The following is a 17,135-nucleotide window of genomic DNA, read 5'->3' as shown; positions in this document are numbered from 1 at the left end:
AGTGAGAAAGTAAAGTTAAAGGAATTGCAAGAGGAAAGCTTTTCTTTATCAAAAAGGTGGTAGGCGCCTCTAACACACCACCAGGGGAGGTGGTAGAAGCAAATACAAAATAACATTTCAGAGGTATTGAGACAGCCACATGAATAGGCAAAGAATAGAGGGAAGTGGACCATGTGCATGTGGATGAGATTAACTTACAATAGCATCGTAGCCAGCACAGACATGGTGGGCTGATAAGCCCATTCCTGTGCTGTACTATTCTGTATTCTATGAAGACAATGGCCTGACTGACTCTGGCTTTGTAGCCTATGTTCTTTGATACTAGGCAATTGGTATAAGCTTCTGGTTTTACAGAATTAATGAGCTCAGCCACACATTTAAGGAAGAAAATTTATAACCAAAGATGAGAAGTATGACTTGTGTACAAGTAGAAACTTTAAAGTGATTGTAGGACTTGGTAATTTATTTCCTTTTCAAATGATATAATTTAGTTATCCACACTACACCAATCCACTATGATACATTGCTAACTTGAATCATCATTTTTTTTTTAAGTTGAGTTCTATAAAACATGTGGCCTCAATTTTTCTTAATGTTGTTTGACTGGAATAAATCTGTCAAGTTAACAATCAAATTTAACAACTGCATAGTCTCACTAAATAATATATTTTCTGCTATGTAATGTAACAGTTGTTTTTGCCTGTTGTCACTTTTGCAATTTACTCCCACAGCCATCAGAAGGACACATACTTTCATATTTCAACATAAATTATTGTTGAGCCAAAAAATGGCACATCACATTGTAAAATATGTAACTACCGTGCTTTCCCCAGCATAAACATTTGATGAAAAGAACTACATAACATGCTCGGAATACATAACAAGTTAGTCATTGTTGAATGAGAAAAGGCAGGTTAATTCTTGCATGAGTCTCTTCATGTGTACTGGCTTGCTTTATATATTTTATGGATGATTTTCTGAAATCCAACATGAGCTGCTGTTTTTTTCAATACTGCGAAGTGACATGGTTAGCTAAACCTTGGCTCAATAGATTTCTAAGAAGGTGACGCAAAAATCTTCTGCAATTTTTATATTGTTACAAAAATGTTGAGTAGTACAACTGTAACAATTTTTCTTTTAACTTTCATAGAGACAGGAATAAAAATGAGCACAAGTATTTCATATTAGAACCTCAAATTTTCATTCTAAGCATTCCTACATCGCTAATAAATAAAGGCCTCAAAACAAAATATAAGGATACTGAAAACTTAAAAAATATGAACAACATGCTGGTAATAGCCAGTAGCTGAGATAGCAGCTTTGGAAGGGAAACAGTTAATATTTTAGGTTAATGACCTGACAAAAGGTTAACTCTGTTTTTCTCTCTCCCCAGTTATTGCCTATTCTGAATATTTGCATGGTTTTCTGCATCATTGCAATAAAGGGACATGTATCAAGTTTGTGAATGTCTCAAAGGATTCATAGCATAATAAATACATAGACAGGAATGGCCATGACATTGATCATTGAAGTGAGGGGGTAGAACTATGGCAAGTAGTTTTCAATGCAATTTAAAGTTAAGCTCATCAATTTTGCTTGAAAAAGTATAGATTAGTAAAATGTGAAGTAAGGGTCTGAGAATGCCAATAAGATGAACAGGAAATAACTAAGAATACACAAAGAAACAAGACTACTTGTTAAGAAAACTAATATAAAAGGTTCTATACCTGAATGTGTGTAGCATTTATAACAAAGTAGCAAATTCATAGTGCACACGTGGAAGTAAATAAATACTGTCTGATAATCAGTGTGAAGACGTGTTTGCAGGATGAAAAGGAATCCATACTGAATATTGAGGATATTTGGCATTCATACAAATAGAAAGGTAGTAAAAGTGGAGGGGTTGCGCTATTAATCAAAGATGGCAATTGTATTTCTGAGCTGATATTGGTTTAGGAGAATCAGCTTAAGTGGAAATGAGGAATAAGAGAGGACAAAAGTCACTAGTGGTAGTGGTTCTCAGGAACACTAACTAACCACAACGTGGACAAAATACACAAGATGATATATTAAGTGCTTATAATAAAGGGATGGCATTAATCATAAAGTAAATACATCATATACACAAATTATGTTTTAAGTTGAAAAAAATTAAATTGGCAATAATAGCCTGGTTGAGGAGTTCTTAAATGCTTTTGATTGTTACTTAAAGCAGCATATTTGGAAACTGTCCAGAAAGCAGGTGGTATTAGATTTAGTGTTTTATGATGTGACAGAATTGATTAATTACCTCAAAATAAAGGCACTCCTAGGTAGTCACAACATGATTGAATTTTATGTCCACTTTGAAAGGAGAAGACTGGGTCTAAGAATTAAACATATGTTGTGAGTGTGAAAACTGAGTTAGCAGACATCAACTGACATTTTTAGCTAAGTAATATATCAGTGGGTGCAATGGCAGACATTTAAGGGATAATTCTTAATACTCAGAATAGATATAGTCCTAATTTAAAGAACAATTCAAAAGAGAGAACCTCCAATCCGTGATTTAAAAAGTTAAGGGAAACTTAAGGCAAAACATAGCAGGAAGCTAGCTCGGGGTATAAAACAGCAAGGAAAGGAAAGAAGTCCAGTGAGTTTGGTCCTCTCAAGTGAGAATGATGCACCAGTCATGCATAATAAGGAAATGACAGTTTTTATGTCTTCACTATAGAGGATACAAAACATCTTCCAGTAATAGTCATAAATCATAAGGAAGAGGGAGAAAGGAATTTAATAGAATTACAATCCAAAAGGAAGTGGGGTTAAGCAAACTGGTGGAATTGCAGGCAGACAATTCTTCAGGTCCAGTTTGACATCATCCTCAAGTCGGATAAAAGGTGACCAATAAATTAGTGAATCATTTGGAATTAATTTTCCAAAATTCACAAATGTTCAGTCAGATTTGAAAGCCACGAATATAACCCCTCTGTTCAATAAGGGTGGGAGATGGAAAGTGGAAAAATTTAGGCCTGTTAGCTTGCTGCCTGTGATGAGGAAGTTGGTAGAATTTGATAATTAAAAAGATTATAGCTTTGAGATTTAAAAAAAACATATAAAATAATTGGAAAGAGTCAGTACGTTTTTGTCAAAAAGAAATCATGTCTCCCCTATTTACCGGAGATGGTTGAAGGAATAATGTGCTGTTGATAAAGGGAACCTGCAGATTCACTGTCCTTGGATTTCCAGAAGACATTTGATAGGGCGTCACATTAAGGTTATTGTGAAAAATAAAAGCTCATGATATAGGGGTAACATGTGCATGAATAGGAGATTGGCTAGCCAACAGAAAACAGAGTATACATAAACTGGTGTTTATCTGACTGGTAGAATACCAGAGTTAACAGAGGAGTCCCATACTGATCTATGTTGGTGTCTCAAATTTTTAAATTTACTTAAATGACTTGGATAAAGAGAGTGAAGGTGTGATGGCTAAATTTGCAGATGTAAACAAGATAGGTGGGAAAATATGATGTGAAGGAGATACATGGAAGTTGCAGACACCTATGGGTTGAGTGAGTGGAATGAAATGTAGAAGATCGAATTTGAGGTGGGAAAATGGGTTCTTCACTTTGGCAAGAACAATAAAAAAAAATTATTACTTAAATGGAAAGTGACTGCAGAACTCTGTGCTGCAGAGGGATTTAGGTGTTCTAGTACGTTAGTATGCAGGTACAGCACAATCAAGAAGTCTAATGGGATGTGATCCTTTTACTACAAGAGGAATTGAACATAAAAGGAGGTTATCCTTCAGTTATATAGGGCATTGGTGAGACCACATGTCAAATACTTCTACAGTTTTCATCACCTTATTTAAAGAAGGATGCACTGAAGACAGTTCAGGAAATTATGAGATTGGTGTTCTGAAATGGATGGATTATTTTATGAGGATAAGAGAGACAGACTGGGCTTATTTTTACTAGAATTTAGAAGCGTGAGGGGTGACTTGATTGAAATGTATTCTCATCAATTCCCTCTTTTTAATGCAAACTGAATAAAGTATTTTAAACATCAATTTGCTTTTGATTTTCTTCTTGTGAGAATTATGAATTATATCTGTTAAATCAGCAATGACTCAATCAGAGCCCTGATAAGGAGAATTGATGAATGATTGGGTGTGTTAGTTGAATGAGCCGGATAATCGGACAAATTTTAAATTTGAAACTTGTGTAATTTCCACAGGCCACATGTCACCAAGCTGCCATTTATACATTTATTATAAAAAATGCATCCTGATGCAATTGCATGCTAAAATTAAGGTAATTATTAGCACAATGGTCGTACTATGTTGGGTTGTACTAATCATTGCATAGTCACTATGTTTTATATGTATATATGGGATAAAGTGGCATATTGATAATGTCACTGGACTTGTAACCAAAAACTTCAGGCTAATTTTCTGGGGACAAGGGTTTGAATGCTATCATGATTGATATTGAAATTTGAATTCAATTATTTGAAAAAATCTGGAATTAAACGCTAACACAGTGCAAATCCTTAACTGCTGTCAATTGTCATGAATATACAACTGGTTTGGTGGAGGAAATCTGCTATCCTTGCCTGGTCTGGCCTCCTATGATTCCAGGTCCACAATACTAATAATTGACTTTAACTACCCCTTGCCAGTAGGGTTGGGTATTAAATTCTATGAACAAATTTTAAGAAATTTGGCTCCAAACAATCCTGTGAAATCAGCTACAACATAGCTTACCTCTTTCTGCCTGTCCTGGGTACCTTGCAGCCACTTTCTGTGTGTAACAATTTCTTAGTTGTGCCAGGAACCTCTCAGCTGAGGAGTATAATACGCTGTCTATCTCCATGCACTTACTCCAGAATGACTGGACAGATTTACACATCTTTGATTTTGGAATAACTGAAAGTAAAAATGATAAAATGCAACTAGCATTAAAAGAAATTCTGAGAGAAATTTTAAATACTACTGCCATCTTATTGTACTATAGAAATGTCCATGTAATTACTGGATTACAATGAAGCACATTTTTAAAAAAAAACTCAATGCACTAAATATCTTCCTTTTAATTCCATGTGTCACAGGAATTTCCACACTTTATTAATAAACTTAATGCAGTAAATTCCTATGTACTGGAATGTTTCCCAGATTAAAGCTACCACATGCCACTTCTACAATGCATACACGTTGTGGATTATTTAAAGAATTGTATTGTTAATTATTCTAAATTGCTCATATGGGCTATATTTATAAATTTGCAAATAAAAGTGCTATTGATTGTTGCTAAAAAAGAGCAAAGTTGAATGATGAGCTCCTTGAATACATATATCATGTGCTCAAACATATTTGAAAATCTTTGTCAAGACGAGTTTACTGACTTGGTCTTAGTTTATTTTCTTTTTATTTGTTGAAGTATTTGTCTTAAAGCTTTATTCCTGATGAAGGGCTTTTGCCTGAAACGTCGATTTTACTGCTCCTCGGATGCTGCCTGAACTGCTGTGCTCTTCCAGCACCACTAATCCAGAATTAAAGTGAATAAGGCCAATTATGGACGAGTCATCAAGCAAAAGAACTTTTAAAGAAGTGCAAAATCAATGGTGAAATTGTTTTTGAAGAAAAAAATATGTAGAATCAAGACTATAATATATTTTCATAAAGCTAAATTCAATGTTAGTAGGTGTGACAATACTGTGGCTTTCAGAAATGTATTGTATCCATTTTTTAAATGAAAAGAAGAGTTAAGACAGGTACTGAGCAGTCTGCTCCATAGCCAATAAAGTAAACAGTTTAAGAGGCCTTAGTTTTTTTTAATGTTGAAGCAATAGAAGCAGCCTGAAAGGTTGGGGGCAAGCACCCACAGAACCAGGAGTTTTCTTTTTAAGTTTTAGCCTTTGGTAGCAATAGTTGGAGTCTTGAAGCTGGATGTTGAAGCTATTATTCCTCTCTGTTACAGCAAAGCTGGGATTCTTGGCTGGCTGCTAGAATTGCAAGTGAGACAATATATTTTACTAAACTTACCTTTACCAAGTGTGTCTATGGGATGTTACTATATTGGAACAGTTAATTTGTAATAGTTAATATATATATTTTTTGTTAAGCATTTCAATACACTTACATTTAAGACAATTTTCTTTTTATTTTGTCTGTATTTTAATTACAATGTATGAATAAAGTAAGTTTGTTTCAAGCCTGGTAGTTTAACAAATCGAATTGTATCGGAAACACACTGCCTTACATTGAGTCTAGGTCTTACATTTTCTTATTTTAAAGCTATCTTCTTAATATATTTTGAGAGTATTTGGTCTGGTCCTTAACATAGGCAACAGATATTGAACTTGATACTATTTGTACAATTCTTAATTTATGGAGCTTAGCAGTCCACATCTATTGAAAGCACATGACTTTCTTTCATTTTTATGGCATGGGGTTCTCCTGCCACTTGGCTACAGTGACTATAGTAAATAAGACTAAGTACTTGCAGTTTTGTGTTAAACCTCAAGCATTTATAACTCTAAATGTTCTTGTCATGTGTCACGTTTTCAAACCTTTAGTTTTTTTTTCTCTAAAGTAAAGTTTGCAAATATTGCTGTCCTGATCAGCAATATCACAAACTGTACCACAAAATCTCAGCTGAGTTCCTAATGTCAACAAAGAGCCAGATTTCCTCATAGCTAATGAGAATAGGACAATTTGAGAGACATTCTGGATTGCTCTCCATCTACATAAGCTGCCCAACAAAAAAATACCATTTGGGTATTGAGCTAGGAAGCAAACCAGCCCCAGGTAGGAGAAAGGGAGACAGTGTTAGTATGACAAAATCATAGAATACTTCCGTAAAGGTACCAAGACAAAGGGTGTTCAGTCATGTTGAGTTTCAAGACAGCAAAGTGACACTGGATAGCCTCCAATGCTCAGAGTATTATAGGTAATACAAATGAGTTAAGCGTATGGATGCATTGCAATTTCACGTGTCAATGCTATTGCCATCAAAGGCATGTGTTTGGAGGAGAATTGGACAGAATATTCAATAATCTTGGGTACTGAATACTCAGGCAGGACAAGAGAGAGTGTAAAAGAAGAGCTCTTGTTTCATTATTAACTAAAGAATCTGTTACTGTGGTAAGGAGTGCCGATAACTTGGAGAGGTTTTCAAATGGTTTTTAGAGTTTAGAGTATAAGAATAAAAAGGGGTCAGTCACATTGCTCGGAGTGTATTGTGGACTCCCAAACAGTTAACAGGCATTACAGGAGCAGATATATGAACAACTCACCAAGGTGTTTAAAATCTCTAATGCAATAATTATATTGTGGATTTCAACCTTTCCAGGTAATGATTGGGAAAATCATTCTGTAAAGGGCTTCGAGTGGACTGATTTCTTGAAATCTATCCAAGAGATTTTTATATCAACATGTAGAAGATTCAACAAGAAACAATGCAGTGCTGGATCTAATCCTGATGAATAAACTGGACGGCTGTTTAAGGTGGCATAGGGAGAGCATATTGTTGATAGCAACCACAACAACGTACATTTTAAGTTTGCTATCGTACTAGGGGTGAAAATGTGTTGCTGGTTAAAGCACAGCAGGTCAGGCAGCATCCAAGGAACAGGAAATTCGACGTTTCGGGCCAGAGCCCTTCATCAGGAATGGCTCTGGCCCGAAACGTCGAATTTCCTGTTCCTTGGATGCTGCCTGACCTGCCGTGCTTTAACCAGCAACACATTTTCAGCTCTGATCTCCAGCATCTGCAGACCTCACTTTTTACTCTATAGTACTAAGGGGACAAAATAGTTTGCAAAACAGGGTTTTGGATTGGGGGAAGGCAGATTTTATTAAAATATGGCAGGATCTAGGCAAAGTAGACTGGGAATAACTATTTCCAGGTAAATCTGCAGCAGAACAGTAGAGGGGAAGGTGGGGGCCCTTCATTCAAAATGAAATCAGCAAAGAGTACAGACCCAACATACTACCTTTAGAATGAGCTGATGGAGAAACAATCCAAGAGAATCCTGGATATTTAGACATATTCATTTATAAATAGGAAGGAAAAGGGAAGCTTTTAACATGTATAAAGGGAGCAATTCAATGTTGGCTCTGGTGGAGTACAGAAAGTGTAGGAGAGAATTGAAGAGAGCAATTAGGAAAGCAAAGAGGGGGCATGAAAAATTTACTGGCGGAGAGAATCCCAAGATGTTCTATAAATATATCAAGGATTAAGAGGATAACCAGAGAAAGATTAGAACCCATTAGGGGCCAATGATCCCATGTAAAGCATGGAGGTGAAGGGCATTGGTAGGGTGTTAAACAAGTACTTCACATCTGTCTACGCTTTGGAGAAGGAAGAGTTAGGTACAGATTTCAGGAAGTGGGAACAAGCTTCTCTAGCTGTTTGATATAAAGGGTAAAGAGGTTTTGGCAGGCTTAAAACTGAAAAAAAAACAGGGCTAGATGAGTTGTACAGTGAAAGACAAGCGAGGGAATTACAGGGGTCTTTTCCTCCCATGGCTACAGGAGGTGCCAGGGGACTGGACGACACCCAATGTGAGTCCACTTTTCAAGAAGGGTTTTAAAGGTAAATCAGGAAGTTACAGATCAGTGAGTCTCTCATCAGCGGTCAGGAAGTTTGGAGAAAGTTCTGAGGAGAGAATTAATCTCCACTTGGAGATGCAAGGGATAGTTAGCATGGTTTTCTCAGAAGGAGGTTACGTCTATCAAATTTGATTTGAATTTTTCACGGTGGTGAGCTGGTGTGAAAGTGAGGGTAGTGCAGTTGATGCAGTTTGTATGGATTTCAGCCAATCCTTGACATAGAAGACTGATAAGGATGCTATAAGCACATGGGATCCAGGGTAACTTGACCAGATGAATCCTCAATTTGTTTTGTGGTAGAAAATAGACAATAATGTAGAAAGCTGCTGGTGTCTTGTAATAAAATACAGGAATCAGTGCTAGGTGTCTTGTTCATGATATATACATATAAATGATATAGATGAACTTGCCGGCGGGTTGATTAGTAAGTTTACGGATGCCACTAAGATTGGTCATGTGATGGACAGTGAGAAAGAAGGTCTTATTTTACAGGATAATATAGATGAATTTGTCAGGCAGGGCTGATTGGTGACAGATGAAATTTAACCCTGATAAGTATGAGGTGATAGTGGTCAAAGAGTGTGGTGTCGGAAAAGCAGAGCCAGTCAGGCAGCATCCGAGGAGCAGGAGAGTCGATGTTTTGGGCATAAGCCCTTCATCAGGAATGAGTCTTGTGGGCAAGGGGGCTGAGCGGTAAATGGGAGGGGGTTGGGGTTGGAAGGAAGGTAGCTGGGAATGTGATAGTAGATGAAGGTGGGAAGTGTTGGTGATAGGTCGGAGAGGAGGGTGGAGCAGATAGGTGGGAAAGAAAATGGACAGGTAGGACAGTTCAAGAGACCTTATCCCAGTCCCAAACTCCAAAGTCAGCACTGCCCTCTTGAACTGTCCTACATGTCCATCTTCCTTCCCACCTATCCACTCCACCCTCCTCTCTGACCTATCACTTTAACCTCCTCCCCCACCTTCATCTACCTATCGCATTCCCAGCTACCTTGCTCCCAGCCCCAACCCCTTCCAATTTATCTCTCAGCCCCCTTGACCCACAAGCCTCATTCCTGATGAAGGGCTTATGCCTGAAACATCGACTCTCCTGCTCCTCGGATGCTGCCTGACAAGCAGTGCTTTTCCAGCAACACATTCTTCGGCTCTGATCTCAGCATCTGCAGCCCTCACTTCCTCCAAGTATGAGGTGATGAAGTAACAAAAAAAAGGGAGTACTGAATGAATGGCATGACACTAGGAAGCTCAGAAGAGCGGGGAGATCTTGTCCACAGATTCCTGAAGGTGGTAGGACAGGTTAATATGGTGGTTAAGAAGACAATCAGTTGTGGCATAGATTATTAGACCAGGGATATCATGTTTGTGCTGTACAAAACTTTGCTTCGGCTTACTTTAACTGGAGTACTGTGTGTAGTTCTGGTCACCACAGTGATCAGAAAGGCAGTGGTCACACTTGCGGGAGAGCAAAAGGGAATGACCAGGATGTTGCCGGGGATGGAGTAGTTTAGCTCAGATGAGAGGCTAGAGAAGCTCAGGTTGCTCTCTTTAGAGCAGAGAAGCCTGAGGAGGGACCTGAGTGACGTGTGTAAGGTTGAGGTGGCATGGACAGGGTGGGAAGGAATCAGCTGTTCCCCTCAGTGGAGGTTCAATGCATTGGGGCTGAATCTTAAAGTGAAAGATTTAGAGGATTTCTTTTTCACCCAGACAGAGGTGGGAATGTGAAATGTGCTGCCTGGGAAGGTGGTTGAGGTAGTAACCTCACAACTTTTTAAAAAGTACTTGGATGTGAATTTGAAATGTCATAACATCCAAAGCTAGAAAGTCAGACCACTACAGATTTAAAGTAGATTTTGTCAGTGCAGGCTTGATTGGCCTAACAGATCTCTAGCATCTGCAGTATTTTGCTTTTATTTAACGGAAACCCAGGCCCTTTCACATGCCAAAAGTGGGATAATAAAGTTTATATACAATGCCAATGTACCATATGATTCTAAAGATTTGCATTTATATACTATGTTAAACCTAACATTGATTGATAGAATATTTTCAGAAATTAAGTAATTTTTAAAAGTATCACTCAATTTATACAACAACTAATTTCCACGTTTTAAACAAACACAATGCTGATAATTATTAATGTTTTTGAGTTCTAACTTTAGTATCACAGAATTATGTTGCTGTTTACTTAACAGCAATTCAGAAGTAAGACATTGCAAACTGCTCAAGTGCAAGATACTTTTTAAAATGATTCATCTCGATATTGTTTCATCTAATGAGGAAATTAATGTTGCTGTAAGAGCCAAATTGTATAACCCAAGTTAAGCCAGGTGAGGCAAATAGATTGATGTGAAATTTCTACTTTAAAAAGAAACAAATCATTCAGGGAATTTAAAGTGATCAGCTACAATGTAACTCATAAAATGAAAGATAAATATTTTATAGGGACATTTACAGGAAATAATGTCATACAATAATGGACAAGATAATGTGAATATCCACAACAAATACTGCACAACTGTATCTCATGTTAGAAAATGTTTACTTTTCAATTTTAAAAGCCATTAAAAATTATCTAGAGGGTTGGATTTATAAATTAAAAATAGGATCTCTTTGGTCTGCAATTCTATTGAAGCTATGTAGTCCTGACATTTTGTCTGTTAATACATTAGCCCTGTTATTTCAAACAATCTGGACTCTAAACCATTGGAGAGTTTTCTTTTTCATGATATAAATCTTTCTCTCCAAACAATTTTTGAATGATGTTCCAAAATAAATCTTGGTGAACTGTCCATCATTGTGGTTATTTTATACAAACCTTCTTCCACAGATTTAATATTTCGTGACTTCTCACAAATGGGAGCTAGCGTTTCCAAAACCAAGATCTGTTGAGAGAGTTCCTCTAATATGTAGCTCTGAAGGACAGGTACACAGCCAGTCGATGTAAACCTCTGAAAAATAAATCAAATTATTTATGGGTGTCTCCTAGAAACAGAGTAGTATAAGTGTTTTAAAAATAGATACTAAATATCACGAATTTATTATGTTTAATCTTAACAGAAAAAATGTTGTTTATATATAAAATTGACATCTCACAGTTTAATCCTGTAAAATAAGGAATTATGCAGATTAAGGAACTGAAGATTCAAGTTTGTTATAAACTGATTTGTATGCTTGTGGTCACAGAAGTTAATTGATTAGCATAAACATCCCAAAGACCCCTATGAACACTGACACATAATAAAAATGAAAACAATGTACCAGTCAGGCATGGTGTAAAGGGCCTTGTGAGGCAGCCGTGGTTTAGTAAGGAATTGGAGTCCCTTGTGAAAGGGAAGAAGGCGGCATATGTAAAGATGAGGCGTGAAGGTTCAGTAGGGGCGATTGAGAGTTATAAGGTAGCCAGGAAGGAGCTAAAGAGGGAGCTAAGAGAAGCGAGAAGGGGACATGAAAAGTCTTTAGCTGGTAGGATTAGGGAAAACCCAAAGGCTTTCTATAGGTATGTCAAGAATAAAAGGATGACTAGGGTAGGTATCGGTCCAGTCAAGGATAGTAGTGGGAAGTTGTGTGTGGAGGCGGAGGAGATTGGAGAGACATTAAATCAGTACTTTTCATCAGTATTCACTCAGGAACAGGACACTGTTGCTGATGTGAATATGGAATCACAAATAATTAGAATGGATGCCCTGGAAATATGCAGGGAAGAGGTTTTGGGAATATTGGAAAGGATGAATATAGATAAGTCTCCTGGGCCTGATGGCATTTACCCCAGGATCCTATGGGAAGCTCGGGAGGAGATAGCAGAGCCATTGGCCTGGATTTTTATGTCGTCGTTGTCAATGGGAATAGTACCAGAGGACTGGAGGATAGCGAATGTGGTCCCATTGTTCAAGAAAGGGAGTAGGGATAGCCCTAGTAACTATAGGCCAGTGAGTCTGACTTCAGTGGTGGGCAAAGTCTTAGAGAGAATGGTAAGGGATAAGATTTATGAACATCTGGGTAGGAATAACATGATCAGGGATAGCCAGCATGGTTTTGTGAAGGGCAGGTCGTGCCTCACAAACCTTATTGAGTTCTTTGAGAAGGTGACTAAGGAAGTGGATGAGGGTAAAGCAGTAGATGTTGTGTATATGGATTTTAGTAAGGCGTTCGATAAGGTTCCCCATGGTAGGCTAATGCTAAAACTTCGGAGGTATGGCATTGAGGATACATTAGAGGTTTGGATTAGGAATTGGCTGGCTGGAAGGAGACAGAGGGTAGTAGTTGATGGATTATGTTCATCTTGGAGCGCAGTTACTAGCGGTGTACCACAAGGATCTGTTTTGGGACCATTGCTTTTTGTTATCTTTATAAATGATCTAGAGGAAGGACTTGAAAGCTGGGTAAGCAAGTTTGCGGATGACACAAAAGTCGGTGGAGTTGTGGATAGTGAGGAAGGAAGTGGTAGGTTACAGCGGGATATAGATAAGTTGCAGAGCTGGGCGGAAATGTGGCAAATGGAATTCAATGTAGCTAAGTGCGAAGTCGTTCACTTTGGTAGGAATAACAAGATGATGGATTACTGGGCTAATGGTAGGCTACTTGGTAGTGTGGATGAGCAGAGGGATCTTGGTGTCCATGTACACAGATCTCTGAAAGTTGCCACCCAGGTAAATAGTGCTGTGAGGAAGGCATATGGTGTACTGGGCTTTATTGGCAGAGGAATTGAGTTCCGGAGTCCTGAGGTCATGTTGCAGTTGTATAAGACTCTGGTGAGGCCTCATCTGGAGTATTATGTGCAGTTTTGGTCGCCATACTATAGGAAGGATGTGGAAGCTTTAGAACGAGTGCAGAGGAGGTTTACCAGGATGTTGCCTGGAATGGTAGGAAAATCTTATGAGGAAAGGCTGAGGCACTTGGGGCTGTTCTCATTGGAGAAGAGAAGGTTTAGGGGAGATCTGATAGAAGTGTATAAGATGATTAGGGGTTTAGATAGGGTAGATACTAAGATCCTTTTACCGCTAATGGAGTCAGGTGTTACTAGGGGACATAGCTTTAAATTAAGGGGTGGTAGGTATAGGACAGATGTTAGGGGTAGATTCTTCACACAGCTGGTTGTGAGTTCATGGAATGCCCTGCCCGTATCAGTGGTGAACTCTCCTTCTTTATGGTCATTTAAGCGGGCATTGGATAGGCATTTGGAAGTTATTGGGCTAGTATAGGTTAGGTAGGATTCGGTCGGCGCAACATCGAGGGCCGAAGGACCTGTACTGCGCTGTATCCTTCTATGTTCTATGTTCTAATGTGCTGGACAAACTAGGTGCTACCAGACCTGCTGAGTTTTTCCAGCACTTTATGCTTTTATTTCAGATCTCTGGCATCTGCAGTATTTTGCTTTTATTTAACAGAAACCCAGGCCCTTTCTGGGATAATAAATTTTATATGCGATACCAATGTTACAAAATCTGATCTAACCTGTGTTTGTGGCCAGAGATAGGATGGTGTTGTAGAGTTTATGGTGGAGAATGAAGAAATGACTTGAGTATTATTATTTCAAATGTTCAATGGGAGGTTTGGAAATGTGGTAAACAGTAACAGACCCAGTGGTGGAGAGCTAAAATTAACAACATAGGAAAAGGAGCAGGAGTAGACCATTCATTCCCTTAAGTCTGCCCCATCGTTCAACAAACTCAAAGCTGATCTGTCCCAAGCCTGATCTCCTCTTTCGAGCAGCTCATTACAGTTCACCAATATTTCAAAACTTAACATAGAACATAGAACATAGAACAATACAGCACAGAACAGGCCCTTCGGCCCACGATGTTGTGCCGAACATCTATCCTAGATTAAGCACCCATCCATGTACCTATCCAATTGCCGCTTAAAGGTCGCCAATGATTCTGACTCTACCACTCCCACGGGCAGCGCATTCCATGCCCCCACCACTCTCTGGGTAAAGAACCCACCTCTGACATCTCCCCTATACCTTCCACCCTTCACCTTAAATTTATGTCCCCTTGTTACACTCTGTAAAACTCTATCGAGCTATCCCCTATTTAAATACTTGCAATGTTCTAGCCTCTACAACTGCTTGGTATAGAGAATCCCAGTCCTTCACTACTTTCTGGGACAAGAAATTCCTTCACACCTCAGTGTTAAATGTGTGCACCTTTATTTTGAAAGTATTTCTCCTAGTCCAAGATTCTGCTACTTGTGGAAACATCATCTCAACTTCTACCCTATCAAGCCCCTTCAGACTCTTGTATGTTTCAATAAGATCACTTCTCGCTTTTCTAAACCCCAATGAATAAAGACCTAACCTCTTCAGTCACTCTTAATAAGTCAATCTTTTAATCACAGAAATCAGCCCAGTAAATCTCTTTTAAACTGCCTACAATGTCAATAAATCATTTCCTATATGTGAGGACCAAAACTGTATGCAGTATGTGAGATGTTGCTTCATCAATGCTGATTGTGACAAGACTTCTCTATTTTAAACTCCAAACTCCTAACAATGAAGACCAAAATTCCATTTTTCTTCTGAATTACTTGCTACACCTGCATGCTAACTTGATATGCTTCATGCACAAGAATGGTCAGATTCCTCTGTACTTCAGCTTTTTGGAGTCTCTTTGCATTTAACTAATAATCTGTCTTTTTGTTCTTTCTAGCAGAGTACATGACCTCATACTTTGCTACTTTCAATTCCATCTGCCCAGTTTTTTGCCTACTCACTGACCCTGCCTGTGTCCCCTAGCAGCTTCCTTATGTCTTCATCATAATATGCTCTCAGATGTATTTTTTACCGTTGGCAAATTTGGATATGTTTCGTTTGGCCCCCTCCTCCAAGAAGGTGGAAGACTGTTCATGTGACTGGAGTTTGCTGTGCAATCACATAACACAGCGATCAATCCTGGGTTCCTTACTGTTTGTGATATTCATAAATGATATAGATGAGAATGTGGAATATGCTAAGTAAATTTGTGGATGGCACAAAGATTGGCTGGGTTATTGACAGTGACGAGAACAATGTTAGGTTACAGGAGGGCATAAACAGACTGGTCAGATGGATAGAACATGGCAGATGCAATTTATCTCTGATAAATGTGAGATGATGCACTTCGGAAGAAGGAAAAGAAAGGGGGATAATCATTGAATGGAAGCTCAGAGGAACAGAGGATTTTGAGGTATTTGTCCACAGATCCCTGGAAGGTGGCAGTACACATTAGAAGGGTCATTCAGAAGGCTTATGGGACACTTCCAGTTCTGTCGTATATTATAAAGAGCAATGATGCCATTGGAGCTGTGCAGAGCTTTGATTAGGCCACAGCTGGAATGCTATGTCCAGTTCGCCCTGTAATTGGAAGAATATTATTAAGCTAGAGAGGGTTCAGAAGAGATTTTCAAGATGTTGCTGGGAATGGAGGATTTGAGTTATAAGGAGAGGCTGGATAGACTGGGACTTTTTTCACTGGAGTGTAGGTGGTTGAGAGGTGACCATAAAATCATGAGAGTATAGATATAGTGAAGGCAGGTGTATTTTCCTTAGAGTGGGGGATTTCAAGACTAGGGGGCATAATTTTAAGGTGAGAGGAGAAAGATTTAAAAAAGACATTAGAGGCAACTTTTTTTAATGCAGAGAATGGTTCATGTTTGGAATGAATTTCCAGAGGAAGTGGTGGTTGTGGGTACAGTTATAACATTTTTAAAAACATGTAAATTCTGACTGTTGCCTAACCAAAGCTTTGTACATGAGTAAGAAATGTTTCGAGGGATATGGGCATAGTGCCGTCAGATGGGATTAGTTTAGTTTGGGGATTATGGTTGGCATGGACTGGTTGGATTGAAGGGTCTGTTCTCATGCTGTGTAACTCTATGATTCTAATAGTGTATTTTGGCAATACAGACTTGATGGGCTGTACTCAATAATCGTATTCTACAATGGTAAATAGGGTCAGAGAACTAAACCTCTGGCATCTTTCCAACTCAAAGTATTAATTCCAACTCTGTTTCTGTGTTAACCAATCCTTAAACCATGTTCCTGCATTACTGCTGATACTGTCTGTTTCTACTTTATGCAGTATCCTTTTATGTGGCACCTTATCGAACACTTTCTGGAAATCCAAACGTACAACATCTACCAGTTACGTTAACAATTCTACTTGTTCTACCTCAAGAACTCTGGCAAATGTATCAAATGTGATTACTGTTCCACAAAACCATGTTGACCCTGTGTTTGATTGTATTAAGCTTTTCTAAATTTCCTGCTTTTTCTTCCTTGGTAATGAACTCAAGCATTTTCCCAATGATAGATATTAGACTAACTGGCCTATAGTTTTCTGCTTTCCTTGCACATCCCTTCTTGAACATCACATTAGTTGTGTTCCAATCCACTGGAATCTTGAATATTTTGACCAATGCCTTTACTATATCCAAAGTGATTTTCAGTTCAAAGTCTTAGATGCAGGCCATTATGTCCTGGGGTTGTGTCTGCCTTTAATCCTATTAGCTCATCAAATACTTTAAACCTAGTGAAAGAGACTGTCACGAGATCTTTCCT

The 17,135-nt window shown here is 38.4% G+C and overlaps 1 protein-coding gene across 1 annotated transcript in view; it reads right to left on the bottom strand.

Annotated features, from left to right (window-relative positions):
• ripor3 (RIPOR family member 3) overlaps positions 1–17,135 on the bottom strand; it is a 220,421-nt gene that overhangs the window by 13,970 nt on the left and 189,316 nt on the right. The window contains exons 16-17 of the mRNA XM_060836005.1: positions 11,415–11,547; positions 4,751–4,912 (exon numbers count right to left, since the gene is read on the bottom strand). Of these exons, the coding sequence (XP_060691988.1) occupies positions 4,751–4,912; positions 11,415–11,547 (295 nt within the window). The remainder of the gene's footprint in view (positions 1–4,750; positions 4,913–11,414; positions 11,548–17,135) is intronic.

This window comes from Hemiscyllium ocellatum, chromosome 15 (genome assembly GCF_020745735.1).
Source record: "Hemiscyllium ocellatum isolate sHemOce1 chromosome 15, sHemOce1.pat.X.cur, whole genome shotgun sequence".
NCBI classification, from domain to species: domain Eukaryota; kingdom Metazoa; phylum Chordata; class Chondrichthyes; order Orectolobiformes; family Hemiscylliidae; genus Hemiscyllium; species Hemiscyllium ocellatum.
This window is presented reverse-complemented; position numbering and strand designations above follow the sequence as displayed.